Source organism: Ischnura elegans (genome assembly GCF_921293095.1).
Source record: "Ischnura elegans chromosome 13 unlocalized genomic scaffold, ioIscEleg1.1 SUPER_13_unloc_1, whole genome shotgun sequence".
NCBI lineage: Eukaryota > Metazoa > Arthropoda > Insecta > Odonata > Coenagrionidae > Ischnura > Ischnura elegans.
The window spans coordinates 2,787,733-2,813,208 of NW_025791657.1; the positions used below are offsets into that span (position 1 = coordinate 2,787,733).

General features: G+C 37.9%; 2 protein-coding genes and 1 long non-coding RNA gene across 3 annotated transcripts; 1 reads left to right on the plus strand and 2 right to left on the minus strand.

The window, feature by feature from the left end:
• The first annotated feature begins 2,107 nt into the window (after positions 1–2,107).
• On the plus strand, positions 2,108–3,850 carry LOC124172309. The gene has a single exon (XM_046551752.1). It carries the CDS (start codon positions 2,449–2,451, stop codon positions 3,811–3,813), a length of 1,365 nt encoding a protein of 454 aa, XP_046407708.1. The 5' UTR covers positions 2,108–2,448; the 3' UTR covers positions 3,814–3,850.
• A 2,241-nt stretch (positions 3,851–6,091) lies between these two features.
• On the minus strand, positions 6,092–7,450 carry LOC124172568. The gene is made up of 3 exons (XR_006868186.1): positions 7,342–7,450; positions 7,118–7,246; positions 6,092–6,433 (listed from the first exon to the last, which is right to left on the minus strand). It is a non-coding gene; the product is annotated as an uncharacterized LOC124172568 (long non-coding RNA).
• Positions 7,451–14,334: 6,884 nt separating this feature from the next.
• On the minus strand, positions 14,335–24,959 carry LOC124172472. The gene is made up of 3 exons (XM_046551911.1): positions 24,760–24,959; positions 23,676–23,748; positions 14,335–15,156 (listed from the first exon to the last, which is right to left on the minus strand). The coding sequence occupies exons 1-3, from the start codon at positions 24,892–24,894 to the stop codon at positions 14,831–14,833; spliced, it is 534 nt and encodes a 177-aa protein (XP_046407867.1). The 5' UTR covers positions 24,895–24,959; the 3' UTR covers positions 14,335–14,830.
• Between the last annotated feature and the right edge of the window lie 517 nt (positions 24,960–25,476).

Genomic DNA, 25,476 nt, shown 5'->3' on the forward strand with positions numbered 1-25,476 from the left:
CCAAAAATCACGCCACAGCTGAAGAAATCACAACAAAGCCCGCATGACGTCATAGGTGCCTAAACAACAAACACCGCCCGCAGGGCTACTATAATTGCTCACCAAAACGGGGTGATTTCATTGTTTCTACAAAACCCAAAAGTGATTTTCAACTGAGTAAGTAATCATGTAATGTTATACCATTGAAATTCCACGCTGGTAATGTTTGATTTGCCGGAAAAAATGTTTAAAATCCCGAAATTTCATCTTTCGTCTGCTCCAGGTATCGGCGCAACTCCCTAGCAAGACAAAAAGTCCGTGCAATGAGTTCGAGGTATAGGTATTGCTTAACACCTGGCTGTGAAAATACCTCAATAAAGGTGCCCAATAAATTATTTATTAAGTTGCCAACAACCACAAGGAGGAGAAGCCTGTGGTTAAGAGCCATTCGCAGAAATCCTGAAGATATTTCGAAGAAAACAGTAGGATTCATCTGCGAGGATCATTTCAAGGCAAATATTGAAATGCACGCAAAATATGTGATTAGCCTTACAAACAGGGAAATATTGATAGAAATACTTCGATTTCCATTGATATTGTTAAAATACCTTTTTAACGCGCGAGTTGGAATTCTGAGCCGGCAAGTTGAGTCTTGAGTAAAGACTTAAAATTTCCTTGCGCGATATTTGTTTGCAAACGAGTGAATTATTTTTGGAAAGGATATTAGCGTCGCTTTTATTTCTATATATCTCATATTAAGGGTATTGGTGTTGTTTTTTGAACATCTGTTGAAGAGGTAATGAAACGCTAAAAAAGACTTTAAACTGTCTAAAACTACGTTGAACGCCGTTGTTTTTGGGCAGGGGCTTGTGACCCTGATGAAGCCATCCTGAAATCTATATTCATCTCTCTTGATGGTACTTCCTTGATCTTGTTTGAAATTTACTTGTTCACCCTTGTTTATTTCTATTGGTTGTAACGTAGAAATGATCATTAAACACAAGGTGCGCATAATATTATGACCTAATATATGTTTGGAGGGACGAGACAAATGTTTCCCTACCTAGTTGTTTCGATTACTTGTCACAGAATATAAATTTATACTTTACCCTTGAGTTCATTCTATTTTAGCCATGTAGTACGTTTTGGCTTGCTAATATAAATTACTGTTAAATAAATTGTTGCAAAGTGACAGGTTGAAATGCAATGGCATCGCATGAAATGCAAGTTTTGATATTTTGAGGTTTGCCTATGAAATGAGAGTTGAAAAATGATAATAACTATTTTTCTTGAATGAGATAATTACCATACTGTAGCGCATTCACTACTGTGACTGGTTTCAATAGTTCATGCATATACATCATCTGCATTGAGGATATGTGCTGGCAACTGAGAGGAGCTTCTTCAATATCTAAATATGAATGAGTTGCATTTTAGGAGAAGGATTAGTTTTAGCAAGTTATATTTTTATGCTTGAGGAATATGTATTGATTTAACTCACCTGTACCTGATGATCCTGCGATCCCTAACCGTGTTGCTTCTCTTTTCCAAGATAACTGGAATTCAGTCTAGTTTCAAATGATTAAATTCTAGATCATGATGTGTTAGGTAGCATATGAAATAAGAAATAACCCATATTTTTCATTAAGTATAAGTTTTGCTTGATGAGTATTTAAAGAGTTTCTCCTGTCACTAACTTAAGTTTTACAAGGTTGATATTTGTCTAAAAGTTGTGCACAATTGTTATGCACATCATTTGCATATTGATGATGTCTATGTTACAATCAACCAACCAACAGCAATAAACATGTTGGAACCATTGAATTTCAATCAAGGTCAAGACAATCCCAACACAGTATAACTCAAGGGAAATTGAAGTGAGTTGAAACAAGAGAGTTTCTACCAATGATCAAGGCAGTTCCAACCACTCTGAGAGCAAGCCAGTACTTCAAGGGAGATGAACACAGATTTCAGGATAGTTTCAATAGGGTCACAAGCCCCTTCCTTAAGAAAAAAGTAGCTCAACAAAGTTACAAGTCTTTTGTATGCGTTTCATTGCTGTTAATAGAGGTATTTTAGATACTTATAACATAATTCCTTTGATATGGGTGGTCTCCAATTACTCAAATGTGAGAGAATGGGGAATGATGTTGAACCCCTTGAACTTTAATAATTAATTAGCTAATTTTTTCAGAAATTCTGAAAAATGGACGATGCACTTAGGGACTTTATCATTAACTAAAGACATTATTTTGAAAGTATTTCAACTAACAAAACCTTACTTATCTTATTTAGCTAGAGGAGGACTTAGAGAACTTCACCAAGTTTAAATACTATGGAGGGCAGCTGAAGGTCAAAAAAGAAGTTGTGCCTCACATATTTAAATGCCAACCTGATAGGAAGACTGCACAGCCAGTTAAAGGACGATTAAACAGCATCAAAAGATCCAAGAAGCAAAACTTATCTCTAATGGCACCTACTGTTCCTGATGATCGAAATGATCCAAATGAATTTTTTGATGAAGGAATTCCTCTGAATGACCACGAGGAACCCAAAGACATAGAAACATGCCCTGCATCACCAAGGAGTCAGATGGCAGCAGAAGCTTTGTGTTTGCTATCCGAAGTCACTAGGAGTGTTAGCACTCAAACTAGCAATGTTTTATTTACCACTAACTTTGAAGACGTTTCAATTCAAGTAAATATGAAACCTACTGTCAGAAGCAAGGCAATTTCATGCTACATGTACCAATCCAAATGCCAGCAAATTAATGTAGCTTGTTCCCCCATTAAGTGCATACCTGAAAATAGTAGTGTAGTGTGTTCAAGCAATAATCAGGAAAAGGGGGGTAGTAAAGGTGAAAACCATGATAGTGATTCAGATACTTTCTCAGATTCTGATTATTCATATGAATCAGAGAAAAGCATTTCTGAGGAAGAAGAGAGATATCAATCCATTCATTTCAAAAGACAGAGTTTTTTACTAAACAAAGAGCTCTGTCTCAATGACTCTAAATTCTTCTTGGGTATACCTCCTCATAGTAAGTACATAATTAAAATTTTATCTGAGACAATTGGAAGTAATTTAGCAGATGTTCTTTTGACATTAAAAAAAATTAAATTAGATTCCTCTTTTAAAGAACTTGGGTACACCTTTGGTATGTCTGAGAGTAATGCCTCTAGAATATTTAGACGGAATATACCAATAATCAGTCGATGTTTATCAGCATTAATAATGTGGCCCTTGCCTAATAAAATAAAATTGCATCTTCCCTTGCCTTTCATAGCTCGTTACAGTCAAGTGCAGAGCATTATTGACTGTTACGAAATAGAGATTGAAAAACCTTCAAATCCAATGCACCAATGTTTGACATGGTCTAACTATAAAAAGGCGAATACCATAAAATATTTGATTTCAGCTACCCCAGATGGGCTGATTAACTTTATTTCAAGTGGCTATGGTGGTAGAATTTCGGATGTTGAATTGACCAAAGATAGTGGATATTTGGATGTTCTGCCTGAAGGCTGTACTGTAATGGCAGATAGAGGATTCAAGGGATTGGATACTCTTCTGGCTAGCAAAAAATGCAAACTTGTCCGGCCACCATCAGTGAAAGTAGGTGGTAAAAGTAATAAGGTTGAGGTCATGTTAACAAAAAGAATAGCCAGTCTAAGAGTTCACATAGAAAGGGTTATAGGAAGGATAAGGGAATTTAAAATGCTCAAACCTCATTCTTGTATTGATCACAATCTAATTATGTATTTGGATGACATTAACAAAACTGCTGCTGGTCTGGTGAATTTACAATCACCTTTAATAAAGCAACTAAATTGAAGCCATGGGTAATAAAATGAAAATTGGTGAAACTTAAGTCTTACATTTCTTTTACCAAATGAAAGGAAGTGTGTTGCATTTTAACATTTACTAATAATCATTATAAATACACTAAATTGAATTGTTTGGATGTGCTGACTCCATCATCTTGGTGAAGATATTTTTTTTCCAGAATTCCTTCGCTTTTCCAATCAACTCTGAACAATAATTTGCATCAAAATGCTCAATCATGGTGCTAATGAGAGAATTAGACTCAAAATTATGGTCAGCAATACAAAGCATGGCTTTGTCTTTCTTTGTGAAAAACATTTCTATTTGCAATTGTGCCTTGACTTTTCTGGATATTTTCCCATTTTTGCCTATGTAGTTGAATTTATTTTTTTCACTGATGGGACATTTCACTTCCACTACATACTCATCAGCTATAGCATCTGGACTAGCCCCCAACTCAGGATGATCCCCATGCAAGAATATGCCTGCTCTCTGCAAGTTCAGAGACATTTTTTTTTCTAGTTCTTTTAGGACACAGGGCTCCAAATCCTGGCCCCTTTTCATAGCACTAGTTGGCCTGAGCTTTTTGGCCCCTAGAATTTCCTCAGCTATGACCCCACCCCCTTGTTTCTTACAGTGCACAGCTGAGTACACTCTGGAGGCAGAGACTCTCCCTAACCGTAAGCTATGCCACCACTTACTCCCTGACTGATCACATGTTTGTCTCTCAGCAGTCTGACATAGCTCAGGTATCATCTCACCTTTGGCAAAATTTATGAACGTATCATAGTTCATATCACCTCCATGAATGCCAATGCATTTATTGAGCATATCAAATATATGTAGGCAAGTAAAAGGTGGAAGTGGCCGATGATATTTTAAAAATTGAGATTCTTCATCGCCAGCTTCATCAATGACACGCTTCTTGAACTTGGCCACATCCGGAGCAATTGCTACAGAAACTGCTCCAAAGTCACTAACTTTTAACTTACTGGATGTGGCACAAGTCAAGGATGGCTTTTTCCAGTAATTTTCAATGTCAGTAGGGGAAGGTTCCTCACTTTTGTAATGCACCCACATCAAAAACGCTAGTGCATGTTTGCAACCACCTATAAATGAGATTTATGTATCAGATTATGTTTTAATTCAATGGTAATATTAATGAATGCAGTCCCTGACAATAACAATGAGAGGTGTGGTATTTTAACTCAACCAAGGCCTAAATCTCATCTACTTTGATTTTAATTTTTTTCCCTTTAGTTAATAAAAATTGAAATAATTTTAAAAGAATCCTCGAAGAAATTAAAACCTGAGGTTGATGCCCAGTTAATAGTTGCTCTGTTATTCATTTTAGTGCTGCATGTGCAATGTGACTACTGACTAACCTAGATTTCTATCAAATGTGAGGGGTAAGTTTCAGCTGGACTGAGGGATTACTTTGATAATAATTTCAGTTTCACCTAATTACTAACACATTGTACTAAATTGTGACTGCAAGGTATTCCCCCACAATAAGTTCATGAATAGCCTTTTTATATCCTTGAGATGGACAGAGCACAAACAAAACTTATACATCCAAAGGGTAACTCCTCTATTCCATTTTATTAAGAGAATAGCCAACAAAAGGTGGCACAAAATGAAAACAATAAAACTGTGTTTATTTGCTGCCGCATTTTGTTGGCTTGATGCTTTCCCTAAGTGAGAAATTTACTGAGCAATGCATGTAATTTTGACGAGTACTTGTATGCCCCTATCACAGCTGTTAAAACTAAAATCTCAAAACTCACACTGCAATTCACTTAATGACATGTAACACTTAACTTTCAACATAATCCTAATACTTGAAATAACATACTAATTAATAATTTAACACAAGCTTTAAATCCATCTCAATAAACAAGAAATAACATGGGAAATCGCTACTATGCCAGTACTTGTATGTACACATGTATATTTCATTCTTATTTTCAACTCTTGTGGTGGCATAATTAATTATTATTATTATTATTAATGATTGGTTATAATTTCAGAGTTACTAAATCTTGGGCGAGTTTCAAATTAGTATGACAACAAACAAATGATTGGTTGGATACCACCAAAATTTAGGATCGTGGATAGAACAGCTGAAGCAAACAGAGGTTTAGATCGCTGTATATTCCTTCTCGTGGCACCGCATGTGAATTTCTTCTCCAGTAATGAGGCAGTCACTATGGTCATAGTTTAAGTTATCCATTGTGTCCAGAAGGATCTTACACACATCACATTAGTGAGGTCATATGAAACTGAATTTCTCTCTTAAATTAATATAGCATTCTCTTCCCATTTACATCAATGCTTTCCAATGGAACAATAATATAACTGATGGTAAACATAAGTCTCGAGTGTGATTAAGAAAAGCATTTTAAAATGCAGAAGGTAACGAGTATTCTCACCCGTTGATGCTGCACAGTCGTGGCATTCCAAACTCAAAATTTGGCTTCTTTTCTCGTCAACCACAATTGTAGCCTTGTAATTATTTGCCCTTATTTTATGCTCTGGGCATATTTCACATTTAACTGTGCATATGTCACTCTCTCTTTTCAGGCGAACAAAACCGATGGCATTGTTAACGTATTCCTTACGCATCGAGCTATTGAAACGAAAGAATAAACATGCATTCATAAAATGTTTGGGTAAAAAAAGTGAAATGATGAAAATAAAATAGATAAGAGGGCTGTTCAAAAAGTTTTAAATTTGAAAATAAACCAGTCTATACATCAAAATACGTTTCCATACATGATACTTGAGGCCAACAGCAGCTATTTCCGACCAGGGCCGCCCACAGACTTCTTGAAGTCCGGGGTCGAGTTTTGAGTGTGAGATCCCTCTCTCCCGAGGAGAAATACCCCCTAAACTCTGTGGCCCGGGGTAATCCGCCCCCAATCTGGGCGGCCCTGTTTCCATCAGTAAAACTTTACAGTACCAGGGCCGGGCACCTAAGTCTGTAACTTCGCGACGTAGCTACCAGTAGCTGTCGATTTTAGTAAGGCGGCGACCGAACGCCCAAAACCCCCGGTCTGGGGGCTACACTACAGCAGTTTGCCCGGGTAAATATTTCGACTTGTGCCGGCCCTGTACACTAGGTACTTTCCAAAGAACCCTCCAATAGTATCAATAAGTGAGTGAACTAATTATTATTTCGACGAAAGCATAAAACAAGATTAAAATGGAATAAACGAAGTGATAGATGGAAAATACACCGAAGAATGGAACATCCCAATACACCGGGATACTTATGGCATTAATGCATAATTAAACTAATCCTCTTCCTTACCGAGTTGCCTTTACGTTGCGAATTTCCGCCGACGTATAGCAATCACTACTCATCAAAAACTCCATCAGGGTCAAGGCGTCAATTTCGGGTATGTTATCCGAACGAGCGGCAACGTAATCATCCATTTCTCTGATACGATGTAAAAAGCTTGTATTTTATCATTCCGACGGTGTATTTCTATAATTTCAAATAATATTGTGGCAAACAACAATAGGAATACTTACCTAAGAATAACTGAACAGGAACAAACGACAACGAGCGACTAAATCCCTCCTCAAAACATTGTTTACATCATGCGTCCATTGTATTTCCCGACTCCCGACGGATGTTTAGGCACCTTTGACGTCACACCTCGCTTCGGCAGAGCTCGGGTGTCTTCGCGCAGTGGTCGGCTCAGGTAAATTTTGCTCGGTTTTTAAAGTCATTTTTTTATATTTTTTTAACGATAAATGAAGAAATATTAGGTATTTTTGCGAGCTAATATATCCGTTTTACCTGTTCAAAATAGTTTCTATTGCAATTGTAGACCCATGCAAGTTCCTCATTTGCTGCAAAGGTTTCTCAGCTTTCCGGACCATCCTTTTCAATTTCTGCATGTAGTTTTCAAATTTAAATGCACTAAAGGCTTCCAAGGGTCCATATTTTTTAACATCATCCGACAAATGAAATAACCCATGAACATTGTGAGACACGTTTTCAGGTCCATAGATGGCTGAGAAAGTTTTCACAAAATGGTGAAGCAGTGAGTTTGCATACTCATTATATACTTGGCAGTACTTTTCTGAACCCAAAATAGATACTGCACAGTGCAGAGCCATGAAGTGCTGGTATTTGTCAGCAGGAAGAACAGAGTGCAGCACCAAAGGACCGGTGTAGAGTAACAGTTGCCTAAATTCAGTAGCTTTCCACCGGTCTATTTCTTTCAAATCTCGGGGGTGACGAGCAAACTCTTCTAGAATAGAAGTCTTCAATTCCATAAGATGAGCTGATATGCTTTTCACCCCCTACTTCCTAAACGAACTGGGACTTCAGCTCTTAGCCAGAGGTTCAACAATTTACGCACCACACCTAAGCAAATTAGGTGCATGTAATCTAAAGGAATTTGAGTTACCATTCCAACGCTTGAAATCTCCTCGAGAGGAGAATTGCCAACATGATGCTCTTCCTGTTCTCGACTTTTGAACCCTTCATCTGTTCTTAAGGCATAATCCAAAGAAGGGTAACAGACTCTCCCACGAATGTACCTCCCTTCTTGTGAGCATTTACTGCAGGAAAAATAACCAGCATGTCCTTTCGTGCAGGTAATGAATGCCTTAGCTGGAGCATCACACACTATTCCACTCAACTTAACAGTTACAACTCTATTATTAAAGTCGATGCCAGTGTCCAAGACATTTATCAAGTCATTCACAAAATCCCTTAAACATTCATCAGCAGAACTTGGCTTTGCATTCCCATGGTAGAGGCTCACCACAAAAGGGCCAAAAAGCTTATCTTCGCTGAGCAATGAACAAAGTATGGGCCAAAACTGGCTTGCACTGCTCTTCGAAAGAGGGAGACCATCAACGCACATGAATAATTTAATGGTATCAGGAATGTTGTCAGACGGGCAGTGACTTAAGGCAATTTTGATTATGCCTAAAAATCCAAAATAACAATATTTGCCAGGTGCCATATCTTTGACGACAGTCCGTCTAGGTGTCCGAAGCAGCGTTCGCGCATCTCGGGGCAATGAAGAATGGCAAGGATGCTCCTTTAGAATTGCCAAAAGCTTTGACATTGACGACTGAGTTACATTGTTTTCTATTGCCCAGATGGCAAGTTTGTCCTGAAAAGAAGCTTCAACTTCTTCCACAACACTGTTTCCTTCGCTTGGTCCATGACTGTTCATTTCAGATGCTACTGACAAAGAAACATTTTCCAAACCGTCCACATTATCTCCTTCAGAAACAGTACACAAAGGAGTAGCACCCACTCCGTTTTCACAATCACCCAGTTCAGTAGCATGTTCTGCGAGGTCAGAATTGGACTCTTCAGATTGATGCGAGAAGGTACTACCGGAAATAAAATTACTTTCAGTGGCGAGGACTTCTGCAGTATTACCGAGGATGCTAATGGATTCGTTAATATGCCCCTGTATTCTCCTATTTAATTGCCGTCGACCAATTGCAGAGTACAGCTTTCTATGTATTTTTGGCATGGCTGTAATAAGCAGAAATTTGAATGAGTTTGGGTGTCCAGCCAATCAAAGCAGATAAATGCATGCGTTAATTCAGGTTACCCACGGGAATTACAGAATTTCCAGGTTAATCTTACGTGATTACTCGCGATAATTAAGCACTGACGAGAAACAATAACGAATAACACATTTTAGACCAGAAAATGGGCGTTGATGCGGATTTTTTTTTACGTGAAATGAAGTTGAAATTAATCAGTTTGAAATTACAAGTACCCATACAAAAAAATCTGTGCTGTGGCTGTACTAAAGCTGCACTGTAACTGTGCTAAAAGGGCTGTACTGTGACTCTACTTAAACTGCACTTGAATTGAAACATCACAGTACAGTTATAGCACGGTCAGAGTGCAGTTGCCATAGCACAGTCACAGTGGAGTTGCCATAGCACAGTCACAGTGGAGTTGTCATAGCACAGTCAGAGTACAGTTGCCTTAGCACAGTCAGAGTACAGTTGCCTTATCACAGTCATAGTGCAGTTGCCATAGCACAGCCACAGTGCAGCTGCCATAGCACAGTTTTTACTGTAATACTCTTTCCATGAATCAATAATTGAGTCTTGATGTGGCTATTGCATTCCCTGTATATCTTATTGAAACAGGAAGCAGAATTAAATCAAGATAGGCCAATTAGCAGATATATATAGTTCCCTTTTTGGGTGTTTGAAGAGTGGTTGCCTGATCCAATCAGAAAACCGCAAAGAGATAACAGTGGCCAAAACGACTACACTCATTCGTATGTTGACTAGTCTAAGGAAAGATAAACCATATTCCTAACAGACACTCACTGAATTTGTTACGTTCCACTTCCTTAATATGAACAAAGTTTATGGTACTAAAAATATTGCTATCGAAGCACTTAGGTTCCATGAGAAAAATTGACAAATCCTATTCTGCACATCTGAAAGTTGATTCATCGCGAACCACACGGATTTCAGCAAAATCGACGATATCACTTCACCCGCAAGAAAAATTCCCGGCTAAGTAGCTAATTTTGATGTAATTGAAGTAAAGTTCACTTCTTCATGTTCTTAGCGTCGATCTTACATCGACGTATCCATCGTACAGCGTAGAATTCAGAGCACGTTAACAAGTAATGTTACAACCGGTTCAACACCAATGCCAGCCAATGCTCTAACAAAGATGGCTGAGTATCGGCGGAAGTTGTTCTTTTGACCATACTTTACCAAAATAATAAGCAAGCTGGAGCTATGCATTGCCGCTGTAATGTCAACGTAAATTTTTATATAATTTACGCATTCATATTCTCATGGAAATGATAGTTGATCGTAATACGAAATAATATAGGAATTACTTTCTCCTGTCAATGACTAGTTTAAGTCCAGCCCTGTCGCAGTGGTTTGAGCCATAGTACAGTTCCAGTCATGTTACCCAGCCCAGTCACAGTCCACTTTTAGCCACAGTACACTTCCAGTCATGTTTTCTAGCCCTGTCACAGTCCAGTTTGAGCTATAGTACAGTTCCAGTCCAGTTACCCAACCCAGTCCAGTTTGAGCCATAGTACAGCTCCAGTCATGTTACCCAGCCCAGTCAAAGTGCAGTCTGAGCTCTAGCACAGTTCAAGCACAGTGATCCAGCACTGTTACAGTACAGTTCTTCTCAAATTCTAGCTGCCATAGTACAGTCTAGTACAGAAAAGTGTACTGTGACTGTGCTAAACACAGAGTCCAGTTACAGTGCAGATTTAGTGCAGTCGCAGCACAGATTTTTTTGTATGGGTAGGAGCAAAAATTCATATATGAGTAATGCATATTTCCAGTTTTTCCCGGTCACCGGATACCCCGTGAACCCCGTCACCCATGTCCATTGAAGTCAAGACGTTTATAGTTTTACAAAGGAATGTAATAATACAACCGCGCACGTGAATACCCTAAACTTCTAAATTAAAGCATTATTTATGTACCTGTATCTAAAATGAGGACGGGCATAAAGGATGCCCAAATTGAGAGAAAAACAAGTCCATCAGCACGTGCATTACACACCCCTAAATTCCCCTTGCAATCGTTATTTCCCTCGATATAAAAACCATAATTAGTAATAAAGTTTTTTTGTACTTCAAATAAGTTGTTGCAAATAAATTACGTTCAGCTACAGGCAATTGATGACATCACAAAATATTTTCCGTTTAATTATTTTCACATTTGCGGTTCTTACTAAATACTATATGAATAATTAGCATGTACTCACCAGATATCTTTAATAAATGTCTGCAGTTGTTGAAAGAGACAAGTATCGTGTTTCACCACGAGGTGAAGTGATCACTGATCACTCATCGATGAGTCACAGCGGTCACAGCCGAAATGACTTTGTCGGACGAGTCCCCACAATAATAAATTAAATGGACTAAAATGGCATAGAATATGATATAAAACTAAAATCTAGATGGGACTATTTTAAGTTCAACGATGAACGTCAGCGAAATGCAGCAATAAGCAGCGAGCAGCGAGGTTTCTCCGGTCTTGGTACCGGGTGCTTTCCATTCATTGACACACGTCGACACAAGTCCACTTGCGTCGCGGTTTTAGTGTTCCATTCGGTGTGTGTCGCCGACTGTTGTGACACAAGTCAACAAATGGTAACGCACAGGAATAGGAGAGTTATAAACAAATGCCGCGAGCCGACACAAGTCGACGCGTGAGTCGCATGAATGGAAAGCACCCACCATAGAGTTATTAAAGGATTGAACTATATACTCTAAGGTCATAACTGTATCACAGTTGACAAATTAACCCTCTCAGGCAGTCTCCTCCTGGAGATCAGAATGGTGGTCCAGCTAAACTCCGTCATGTTTTACCTGAGAGAATTCCATCATGCATGATTAATTAAAGTTGGAGTTGCAGTGACTCCTCGGTACAATGATGTGGCAGCTTCCCTTGCCTTCCACATTGCAGTACTACAGCTGTTTAAGTACATGTTCTCATGCCTGCAGTGAAAAGAGTGTCGCCGTACAGACAGATGTGGTTTCCATCTTCACTCATACGAAGAATAGCTTCTGCCCTCTCCCCCAGGTTATGTGAAGCACAGTTAGGGGAAGCCTCATATCGCAAAATCACGGCATCTTCACAGGCCTTATGTACCATTTGGATAGCCTATCTTGACCGGGAAGACTAATATCAGCTCGGGGTAATGCCGCCATTTGTCCGTGACTGATTATTTGACAAGTTAAATCTCTTATATGGCCACTAAACTTTATATCTTAAGTTTTACCCAACATCCGCAACACAGCGGATGTACTCGGTGGCTTACAGCTCAGCCTCAACCAAAAATAAAAAAGTAGGAATAAAATTGAAAATATTTTAAGAATGAAAATAAACTAAAACATAATAAATTCATCAAATCAGCAAACTCGGACATGAGCCTATTATTGTGCAATATTATCACATTATTTATAAAATGTGGATACAATACTGATTATTTCAACCAAAAATATTCAAAGGACATATGATACATTCCATGAAAATTCAGAACCAATTATGAAATGACTGTAGAGGCTGGGCTTTGAGCAATACACGTTGGATTGAAAATAAATGTCGTCTTCAATCAAAAATGTGGAATGCAGGCTGCTTTATCCCAATCTGCCAGACTGGCTGTACCCTTTTCTGCAACTGCTTTCCTCCAATATTCACTTTGAAAATCTAAAAATACATGACTTGCTACATTCTTCATGCATTCACATATATTGTCAATAATCCATGTTGGCACTAAACTATCATTCATTCCTCGATGTGCAGGCAAGAATTATCTACTGGGCTCTTAGGTGCATATTTGCATGAGATTGAATTAGAAACATTTGTAACATTTGTATGAATTATCCTGTCCCCGAGCAAACATGTTGCATGCACAAAGGTGACTTATCCAAGTAAAATCATCACAGCATACACAACATGAATAAGTGTCTCTCACTTGCGTGTCAATGTGGCAGTAGAGGTTGAAACAAAAAGTGAAATACATAGCAAAAACTCATCATGAATAATGTCTCAAATCTTTTCATGTACACATGTGGTGGTCAAGGTCTTTCCTTGCAGTGCTGGATTGATGCAAGTTATGCATAAAAATAGCTGCTCTCACATGTGACTGTGAAGGTAAGCACTCTAATCAAAATATTTGCAGCGAATGTTAAATTGATAGTTTTAATCTTCTCTTTTTGTACGAATGTGTAACTAGGTCGTATTAACGAGTGAAATAGTTACTGCAGATGTTGCAAAAATAAATATCCTATTGGGTGTGCACACATGTCCATTTTAATAGGCTCTTTGTCACCGCACAAATAATGATTCTCATCCGTGTGGTTTAGCAAGTGACAGTTGAGAGAACAACTGAGTGAAGGGTGTTTTCGCAAATTCTGCATTAAAAAAGTATCCCTCCTGCGCGCGTTCAAATGTGTCCGACCAGAATTTTGCTTAAAGGAAAGAATTATCGCACCTTTTGTACGAATAAGAATTCTCCCCTGAGTGTGTACGAAAAAATGTCGCTACGTCTCCCATTCTCGAGAAAGACTTTTCACACTCGTTTCATGAAAAAGGTTTCTTTCCCTAATGCATACGTACATGTCTAACTAAGTGGCTCTTATTCGAAAAACATTTTTCACAATAGTTGCAAGTATAAGGTTTCTCTCCCGTGTGTGTACGGATGTGTCTATTGAGGCTGACACTCAGAGTAAAAGACTTGGAGCAAATGCTACACGAATAAGGTTTCTCTCCCGTGTGCGTGCGTGCATGTCTAACCAAGGTGTTCTTCTCGGAGAAAGACTTTTCACAGTCGTTGCAAGAAAAAGGTTTCTCTCCCGTGTGTGTACGATTATGACGAACTAATTGGACCTTCTTCGAGAAAGACTTTTCACACTCATTGCATGAAAAAGGTCTCTCTCCCGTGTGTGTACGGATGTGTGCATTGAGGTTGCCACTCTGATTAAAAGACTTGGAGCAAATGCTACAAGAATAAGGTTTCTCCCCAGTGTGCGTACGAATATGTTCAACTAAGGCGCTCTCATCCGAGAAAGACTTTTCACACTCGTTGCAAGTAAAAGGTTTCTCTCCCGTGTGTGTACGAATATGACGATCTAAGTGGGACTTCCTCGAGAAAGCCTTTTGACACTCGTTGCATGAAAAAGGTCTCTCTCCTGTGCGTGAACGCATGTGGGAAACAAGGTCATTACGCAGAGAGAAGGACGTTTTGCAGACTGAACGCGAATAAGATTTCTCTGCGATTGATGATTCTGCTACAGCATCAAAATTATGAGCAACAGAATTACTTTTTGTGTGTTTGATTAGCTCATTTTTGTCGTTGAATGCATCTCTGCAGTGAAATGAATTTTTGTTTGACCTGTTACTGATCCCAGGATTTTTGATCGAGCAATTAGGCATCTCCTCCTTGTCTCCCACGAGGGTCTCACAGCCATTTCTTTCAATTCTATTAAGTCTGATATTCCTAAGGCTATTCATGGTATTTGGTGCATCATGACTACCTTTCTTCCCAAAAAAAAGTCTTTGCGCCTCCGGTTCCGCTGATTTTATGTGATTTGTTGTTTCTCGCATTGCATTGTCTATCATCAGGAATTGAGCTATTTGTTTTCATATCAGTATCTGGAGCACCACATTTTTCCAAGTCTTCATCCATCAGGTTTCTTTCTGCCTTTACTAGGGATGCTCCAGAGTTGGAATCAATTTGTGTCACAAAAGCTGAGGGACCAGTGCATTCATCAATTGAATAATTCCTCACATTTCCTTCCGCAGGCAGATATGAAGTTGATGGTGTTTGAATAGGGATTCCATCGTCTGTTTGGAACCCTAGAAAAGAATTTCAAATGACAACTATCACATTCAAACATGATATCTAGGACTCCTAATCCTACCACTCAAAATCGATTTAATGGATGAAAAATGCCATTAATCACGGAGTTAAAATATAGCCTGGCCTGGTCTTGAAACCAGAAACAAAAATAAACAGAAAATGAATGGATGGGAAAAGATTGGGAAAGAAACACATAACACAAAAACGTCTAGGGCAACAGGAATCATTATAACCCATCGTATTAATACATAAGCCAAAACACATGCACACCACACATCTGACTTACAATTGAAGAAGAAGAAAGAAATCAGGCCACTTTAAAAATTTGTTTTATTTTAAGGCAGACTGTGATTTAAACCTTTTTTCTTTATTTTCAATTGTCCTAAGGTAGATATTTTAAAAAGAGAAATTAATTTACAATTCGATTGAATATCTTATGATTAGCAAATATTTTGTAAATAAAAAAATCACTCAATCAACCAATTAAAAAATAAAAATCGTAAATTTTGCGGCACTACAGATGAACATCTATAAAATATATTTTTAATTATTCCTGAATTCGTTTTCATAAAACCATTAAGCATTCAAAGCTAAAAGCAATAAAATAAACAAAATAACGATCTGGTGACCAATTATCCTTAACTGTAACGAGATAAACAATCGTTTGGAGGCGTATCGGGGCTACATATTCCAGGATTGCACGCACGCCTCAGCTTTTATTTACGTTGGGATAGTAGTGATTCCACTCTTTTTCATAATTAGCGTCTTTATTGCTATCTAAGCAATCTTATGCAGAAAATCACTGAGCCCCATTGCATTTTGTACACAGTTGGTCCACTTCATTGACGCCAATTTTAGTTCTGTTGTAGTATGTACGCACATCAGATTTCTTTTGGCTACCACTTTCAACATAAATGGCAGTATCGTGACGCATTGTGTAATGAACAAGAACTGATGCCATTTATCCATTTGGGCAGTATGACATGAACATATAATTCTTTTGGAAATTAAAGAGATATAAATTCATTGCTCTGCTCTTGCTGGGTCAAAATCCTTTCTTAATTTACATTTAACTACTTTTGATCGTACCAATGTATGAAAGCCTATTTTCCAGCAAATATTTGGGCCAGGGAAACAATAGTGAACTAGTTATCACATGTACTTTTTGGCACCCACAAATCGTTCAACTAACAGAATAACAATATTACAACAATACAGCTGAATTACTAATTCAGTAGGTCCTTTGGGCTGCAAATGCAAAATAATTTCTATAAAAGATAGTTACCATGAAAAACTGTTGCACATGCAGGACCGCTTATTCACAGTTTATAATAGAAAATGAACTGAAAACACTTCCTATTCAGTTGACTATTTAGCAATTCCACTACGAAGAAGATATGTTATATTTAAACGCGACAGGGGAGTGACACCCACAATAAATACTCCCATATCAGCAAAGCTATGAGATAAAGAACCCAGAAGAAGGGTACCTTTAATAAATCGTACGGCTGCGAATCACTGCTTTGTATTTTAGGAGTACGGATTTCTGTAACTCACTGCAGGGAAAACGGTTGAACTTTGTCCCTTGTAAAGCATCAGCTTAAGGTCTCTTGCACCCCTACTACCCCTCCCTGCAGAGGAGGCAATAAAGCAGGCCACTTGCCAAGGTACCCATAACAGTAACTTAGATGTGTGAAACACTGTGTCCTCGTCAGCATGAGAATATTTGGAGTCTGTGTTTAGCTTTTTTTAGAGTAGAGTTCACTACTCATTTGGGAGACAACTCAACGGTGTGCCCTTCCTTTACGCCTGCTACTGCACTTGAGTCTCTATCTCTATCTCAACACATGTCCATGGACAACTTATTGTGTTACCAGTATTTTTTAAACCGAATGTAGTACTTGTTTTCAATAATTTAACCTTCTAAAAATTACTAACCTCTTTTAAGCATTTTTGAATTTTAAACGGATTTGTAGTGTTAATGACAACAAAGTTAGTGAACACAAGGTTCGAAGACTATTACTACAGAAATTCGTTATTTTTAACGCTAAAATTTCGTTTTCAAAATTGCTTACGCACGGAGAAAAAATGGAGAATTCATTTCAAAGTAAAAAATTTCAATAGTATGTAGTATGCAAAAAAATATATCATCGCAAAAACAATTGACAGTGCAACCACTTCACGACGGAGTACTGGGGAGAGGATATAAATGAGTGGGTGGGTCGGGCTAAACACTTTCGTGCTGGATGTCGGGTGGAGGCGATGGACATTTTCATACGTAGAAGACCAGAACCCTCCCACTCATTTATGATCATCCTCACTGCAGGCAATCTTTTAAAAGAGTAAATTATTGAAAATGAAATACAATTTCTGGTTGAAAAAACATTGGTAATGAAATGAGTTGGCTGCGGATTAATGCTATGACTGGGTAAGTGACTGGAGTGAGGGATAGATACCCAGATGAGCTGGGTCTGAATTCTAAGGGACTAAAATACCCATGCAACTCCCCCCAAAATAGAGCTCCATGCAGAAATGTTTAAAATGTCCTAATGCTTCTCGTAGCACAAAAACGTTTTCCAACTGGCAAGAAAGGGTATAGTTGACTGCCCATAACTTTACAGCCTAATACTAAATAAATTCGAAATACAGGGTACGGCCACTGAATGCATCCGACCATTTCTAACTCAGGGGTATCTTCCCTTCCCTCGCATTGGCAGGAGCAGATGTGTAATCGTTTGCATTGAAAAATCCACGACAGCTATGTTGTAATGTTTGTTTTTTCTGTGACATCATCTTGGCCAATCGCCGCGGTGCATTTTGTTCTTCTTTTTTTTAACGTCTTCTCCCTGCTGGTTGTGTATGACATGTAAGAGTGTTTTTTCGGAAGTCCAGATTAAAGTCAACCTTGTTGAAGTAAGAATGTGTGTCATTCCATGCGAAATTCACCATGAACAATAGGTTAAGGGCCCAGACAGGCAACCAAGTAGAGTGCAGATTGAAATACTTGTCGAAGGTTGACAAAATCGAGTGAAGTATATGACTGAGCGACTAATTGTGATGTTTTTTTCACTAGTCATCATGGCGGACAGTGAGGACCATAACGGCACTTTTATTCCAAAATTGTCTAATGGAAATTATTTCGCATGGAAGTTGCGTGTGAAGGCGCACTTAATTGATAAACATTGTTGGATTGCGATAGAGCCGGGATATCACGAAATTGAGGAGTTGAACGTTGACCAATTAAGACTTAACTGAAAGGTTATCTCAGTATTATACAAAACCGTAGGTGATGATTTTTTATTAGATATTGAGGACTGTACCCGAGTGAAAGCGGCATGGGCGATTTTAGAAGAAATATATGTCACGTCTACGAAGTTCCATGCTTTGTACGCACTGAAGGAGATGGTCAACGTAAGCAAGACCGAAGACATCAGCATGCAAGAATATGCAGCATCCATTGAAAGACTGAATAAGAAAGTGCAGAGAGGTGGTATTGAGTTCGATGATGAAGTCGTAGCTAATTTTCTGTCGGCGGGACTTCCACTTGATGTATACGAAGTGTTTATTCAAAACGTTCTCCAAGAGCCTCAGCTAACAACGCGGAAGGGGAAGGGACGTTTGCTGGACGAAGAAAGGAGGCGCCTACAACTGAACGGAGAGGAAAATGACCGGACTGCGCTCATAACCTATAAGTAGGAAAGGAAGAGTCGTTCAAGGCCGAAAGGGAAAGGTCAACTTGCTGCAGTGGAGAAGAGGGAAAACAATACCAGGTGTTGTTTTAAATGTAAGAAATCTGGTCATATTAGTAAAGTGTGTCCTGAAGTGCAGTGCTATGCTTGTCAGGAATGGGGACATTGGGCTGCTGACTGTACAAGTAACGATGTAAGTAAAACTAATAATAATCTTGTGCAAGCGAAGTCAGAAAAGAAAACCATTAGTTGTGTAAGATTGTATGCTTTGTCTGCTCTGAAAGGTCCTAATATGTGGTTGTTAGACTCAGCCGCGACTGAGCATATGACTTCTAAGATGGAATTGTTTTCATCATTCACTCCGGGAGGTGGAAATGTAACTCTTAGTTAAGGTAGTATTAAGGTTTGTGGACGGGGTACTATTGTGCTCAGTATGTCAGAAAAATGTGGTGGTAATGACCTAGAAATGAAAAATGTGTTGTATGTGCCTGAATTAAATTTCAATTTAATTTCAATTTCCAAACTGAATGGGCACAATGTGAAGGTACTATTTGATAAAGAATGTGCTACTGGTATATTTGATGGGAGCAATGTATTTACGGCATATGTACATGAAGGATTATATGCTCTGGAGGGAGATGTGGTAATTTCTAATGTTGCTCAATCATGTGTAGTGCAATCTGATGATTTCAAGGTCGAGGATGACATTGAAGCAATGGCATTGAAAGCAGTCAGCATTGATGTTTGGCATCAGAGACTTGGACACTTGCACACAGATGCCATAAAGATAATTCCAGGGTTAGAAAAACTCAAGGTACCTAAATAAAGAGAGCTGTGATGTATGTATAGAAGGTAAGATGAAAAACACCATTTTTCCAGTGAGAAGAGACAGAATAACTAGCAAACCATTAGAACTAGTGCACAGTGATTAAATGATTTCTCCCGTTAGATCACACGGTGGAGCAATGTACATGGTAACCTTTATTGATGATTTTAGTACGTACTCAGTAGTGAAATTCTGTAAGAAAAAGAATGAAGTCTTTTCAAAATTTAAGGATTATAAGGTTGAAGTCGAGAAACTGCATGGCCTAGAATTAAAATGCTTACAGACTGATGGGGGTGGTGAGTATTGTGGGGGTATTTTTGAGAACTTTCTCAGAGAAAATGGGATTGTTCATCGAAAATCTGTCGCATACTCTCCACAACAGAATGGGGTGGCAGAAAGGTATAACCCAACTATTGTAGACATGGTAAGATGCTTATTATTTCAGTCAGGTTTGCCTACATCATTTTGGTGTGAAGCTGCCAACACAGCATGTTTCATATGCAATTTAAGTCCTTCACGAGCGATAAATAATAGAATCCCTTTTCAATAGTGGAAGGGACAGAGAGTGGATAAAGAGTTGAGCAGACAAAGAATATTTGGGTGTGCTGCCTGGTTAGCGAAAAAACAGGGTAAATTCCTACCCAGAGCAGTGCAATGTGTATTCTTAGGATATGAGAACCATGTTAAAGGTTACAGATTGTATAATTGAATGTTAAATTCCAAGAAAACAAGTTTCCCTTCAAAGAAAGGACTACATCAAAAGACAGAATGATGGTTTATGATTGTGACTATGATGATGAGAATTTAGATGTGATTGCAGATGATGATTTTGTGAATGAATTTGGAGATGTGATTGCAGATGATGATTTTGTGAATGAAGTTGGGGATAGGAATGAGGTCATAACTGAAGTTGGGGCCAATGAGAATGATTTGGTTAGTGGCATGGATGATGAAGGTGAGGATTTAGATATTGCCCCATTACGTAGAAGTGAAAGGGAACATAAGGTAAAAAATGTTCTTGTTGCAATTTCTCAGCATTAATATCTGATTTTATTGAGGAACCCTTAAGCCCAGTAGAAGCTTTAAGTGGAGAATATGCTGATGAGTGGAGGGCAGCTATGGAGAGTGAGTTAGAAAGTATTAGAGCTGCAGGTACTTATGTATTGGTAGATAGACCTGTTGATAAGAACATTCTAGGATGCAAGTGGGTTCTGAAACTAAAGAAAAATCCAGATGGCAGTGTGAATAGGTTCAAGGCCAGATTGGTGGCACAGGTGTTTAAGCAAGTTCAGAGTGTAGATTTTCATGATACTTATGCCCCAGTTATCAAAAAAAAGACAATTAGGCTGATGATGGCACTGGCAGTTCAAAACAATTGGGTGGAAGAACACATTGACGTTCTTACAGCGTACTTGCACAGAGAACTTACTGAAGAAGTGTAAATGGACCAACCAAGGTTCTTTACAATAGATAAGGGAAAGGTGTGGAAACTTTTAAAAAGCTTATATGGTTTAAAACAAAGCGCTAGGGAGTGGGATGTGACTTTGCATAACGTCTTGAATGATTTGGGTTTGAAGAAGCTGGTAAAGGATCCATGCCTGTATGTGAATGAGAGTAAAGATCAATGTATTGGTATTTACGTTGATGATTTGGCATTTTGGGGGAAGATTGAACAAGTAGAACGTGTTAAGAAAGAATCAGGATGCAAACTCGAGATTATAGTCCTAGGGAAGATGACACATTTTTTGTCAATGAGTATCAAGTATGGGAACCATGAGATGTTTATTCACCAAACTCCTTACATACAACAAATACTAAAGGAATTCAGACTTGAAGAAGGGAAGGGAGGTCGTCTCCATTAGAGATAGATAGAAATGACAGACATTATGATCAAGAATCCAAAAGGTTCAATGAGTATGTGTACAGGAAAGCTGTTGGTATGTTGTTATATGTAGCCACTACTACAAGGCCTGACATATATTCTGCTGTATGTTAAGCTCGTCAAAGCAATAGTAATCCATCTAATAGAAACTGGCAAGATGTAAAGCACATTATGTTTTACTTGAAAAGGACTTCGGATGTAAAATTGAAATTTTGTCGTTCAGAATGTCCTATTTTGCTGTTTTGTGATGCAGATTTTGCCAATTCCTTGGAGAGAAAATCTGTTACTGTTTACATATCTATGTTTGCAAATGCTCCAGTGAGTTGGAATAGCAAATTACCCAAGAAGTCAGACACTGTATCAGCATCTACTTGCGAAGCAGAATATGTATCTAAAGCTGATAACATGAGTGCAATGTGGCTTGCTAAGCATTATGGGGATACAGAGCTGTCTAAGCATTTGTAAATAAAGTACAACTTATGTAGAGATTATGTTAAAAAGGGTATTTTAAGATATGAATATATATGTAGTAGTGATAATGTGGCAGATGAATTTGTTATGAAGTTACAACAATATTCAAGAGTGGAATATTGAAAGAATTTTTTTTGTGTGGACCATTTTTTTGTTTATGATTGTTTGTATTGCGTAAATGATGTCACAGCAAAGGAGGGAGTTTTGTAATGTTTGTTTTTTCTGTGACATCATCTTGGCCAATTGCCGCGGTGCATTTTGTTGTTCTTTTTTTTTAACATCTTCTCCCTGCTGGTTGTATATGACATGTAAGTATTTTTTCGGAAGTCCAGATTAAAGTCAACCTCGTAGAAGTAAGAATGTGTGTAATTCCATGCAAAATTCACCATGAACAATAAGCTATATCTGGCGTTAGGTGTATGGCATGAAAATGCCCGTTGGCTCCGACCCACGTTTGACGTGAAAGTGTTAAAAGGGGAAAGTGACTGCCCCTGAATTTACATCCTGCAGTGAGATAGATAAAACTTACAGCTAGAATCATTACCTTACTAACCAAAGTTAGCATGACACCCACTATCAATACTATGCTGTTTTATAACACCAAAATCCTACAATTAAGGGAATGAAATGAAGTTTGGTTGTTCTTAGCCATACTGATTCCATTACTGGCGCATTACTATCGATTTTATATTATGTAAACAGTATTTTCTCCACCAAGGAAGCTTCATGCTTGGCTCTCTGTAAAACCTAAAAAAGCACCATAGCCTATTGTAGGGAAAGAAGGGCGAAAAGGAATGCGCCCATTTAAAATATTTTCCATAATTTTCCCACTAACTTAAAATGGGCCAAAAGCAAAGATAATTTTTCCATTCACATGACCAGTTTCCATATTCACATTTTCAATTAAGAATTTTCAATACTCGATTCTCAAGCCAAGTGCTCCTTTATGGTGATATGTTACTATTTTTTTTCAATAAACTGGTCTCAAAACATGGCTGGTTAAATGTTAAAAATTTCAATACAACAAAAATTTTTGTCAGGCATTAAAAATGATACAGATGACCACAAAAGCAAGTAAATGTAACTCTTCTTCCCTATCAATTTGACACTTAAACCAAAGAAAACAAAAAATATGGATGGATGAATAATAAGTCACAAGAAGGCTACTTTCAGGAAATATGACATCACAGTACCATCCTCCATTCACGGCATGGCATCATGAAATCTAGCAAGGCGTCACATTTGAAATCGGCATCAATTTTTTGGCCCGTTCATGGTGCCAATGGCACGCTTCCATTCCAGAATGAAATGGGTGCTGCGGAGACCATGATATAATTAGACTCATCTGAAGGCATCCATAGAGACATATGGTTATTTGAAAGCATGCTGGCACACTGGGGATGGTGGCCAGTGAAAAGATGTCCCATCAGAAAGCAGCCTCAGCCTTATCTATATACCGCTATTTGTAGCCCTTGAGAGCACTAACCCACTGATTCCATTGCAAACTCATCGGCCACTATCGTATTCTCAACTATTTCCCTCGTAACAGCAACAGTTGACAACATAAACGCATTAACATGTACATCCTCTACATGAACATAATTTCCTCCATGTATAGAGTTATTTGCAATCCTAAGCAGTACTCACCAAATGCCTTCGTAGCGGAATCATGGGCAATAGTTGATCTCTCAATTGGGTCCCCATCCTCGCCTAAAGTAAGCTGTAAGTAATCATCAACAAATGAATCATGTATGCACAAAGGATTCAGAAATTTTTTTAAGGATTCACTAAAACTACTTCATGCATCATATTGCATCAAAAGTTGGTATTCCTAACAAATATTTTCCACTCACAATAAATCCTTTTTCAACACTCTCAGCAAATTGAATATATTCGCATTTCTTTCAACATCAAAGTGGTCTTTGATTTATGTTACGCCGGCTTTGTAATATTATCTTTATTAGTTAACTCTGCAATTGATGTCATTTTATTTTCATAGGATAATATAAAAAATTAAAGTTTCTTTGGTAATCACAGAACCAAAATAACATATTTGAAATTAGGCATCCGTGTCAAAAAATGGGATAAAACCTAACGCAGCCACATTGCAGAAGAAGATATCGACACTGAAAACTAAATTTTTCAGTGAAAATCATGGAGACAATAATAAACATATAATATTTGTAAAATGAAAAGTAGGAATTAATTATGAAAAGTGCTCCATGTGAAAATTGAACCTAGAAGTTCCAGGTAGTAGCCACACACCATAACCGCGGGGCTATCGCTCCTACATGAAGGCAGACCATTTATAAGAGAGTAAAATAGACCTGTAAATGTTGACCCCCTTTTCTTGTTTTAGCCATTGGTTATGTAAACCTACATTTGGGTGATTTGTGGGCAGCTTCTAACATATTATATCACTAAAAAGTTTGATTTGAATGTAAGACCTGATATTCTTAATGAGATGATTAATACCAGCATTTACTTTCGTAAAATATAAGGAAAGCATTATATAACACATAAATAAAACATAAAAAGGAATGAAAACGGTTTCTTTTGAGATATGAATACTACTTCAGGAATTAGAAAATTTGAATCAAATGGGTAACCTTAACAGCTGTGCAGAAAGCTAAATGTCCTAGCATTTACAATGAAAAATGTTTACATTTTTACCTACTACATATCGCCATCATCAATTAATTAAATTCCATAGCAAGAATTCCTAATATACCTGGGCATTCTCTTCTAGAGATGATTCCTTCTTTACCCCAATCAGCGTCCACTCCAGGTCTACCACTACGGCTCCTGTGCCCTGAGTTTCCACCTTTTCACCTTGGGAAGCAGTTAAGGTTATGGGCTGCAACATTATGCCAAATCATCATCATACATGATTGAGATACAAAAAAAAGAAATGCTTTTGAGAATTTGTCTTTCAAATAAAATTAAAGTTCATTCAAGATGGATACATTCTTCATGCTACCCTGCAAGCATCCTCAAAGTAAATAATGTCAGAATTTTATATTCTTTATGCTTATGTTTATTAAATTTACCACTTTATTACAGACTTAAAACCTCTTTTTTGCATTGCAAAATCCCTTCTAAAGCCACATAATGATCCTCAGGGCAATGGTTTTTGGAAATGTTAAACTCCAGATGTAATCCTATTCTTATTAGAAACCTATTTTATGGGAGAAATTTCCATGAGAGTCCAGAGCACAAATGTAATAACACACATTCATGAAAAATTAATAGGGTCAATAAAGGAGAATAATTTATGGTGCTTTGCTTTAGAAGTCAGTTTGTCAAACATTTTGATTAATAAAAATAAGTTACTCAGACTAGGTATAACAGGAGGCAATTCCAAGTTAACGAAGAAAGTTATATATACATGAACTCCTTATAGGACAAGAGATGCTTAACTTCAATGGGAAAATATGAAGGTTTATGT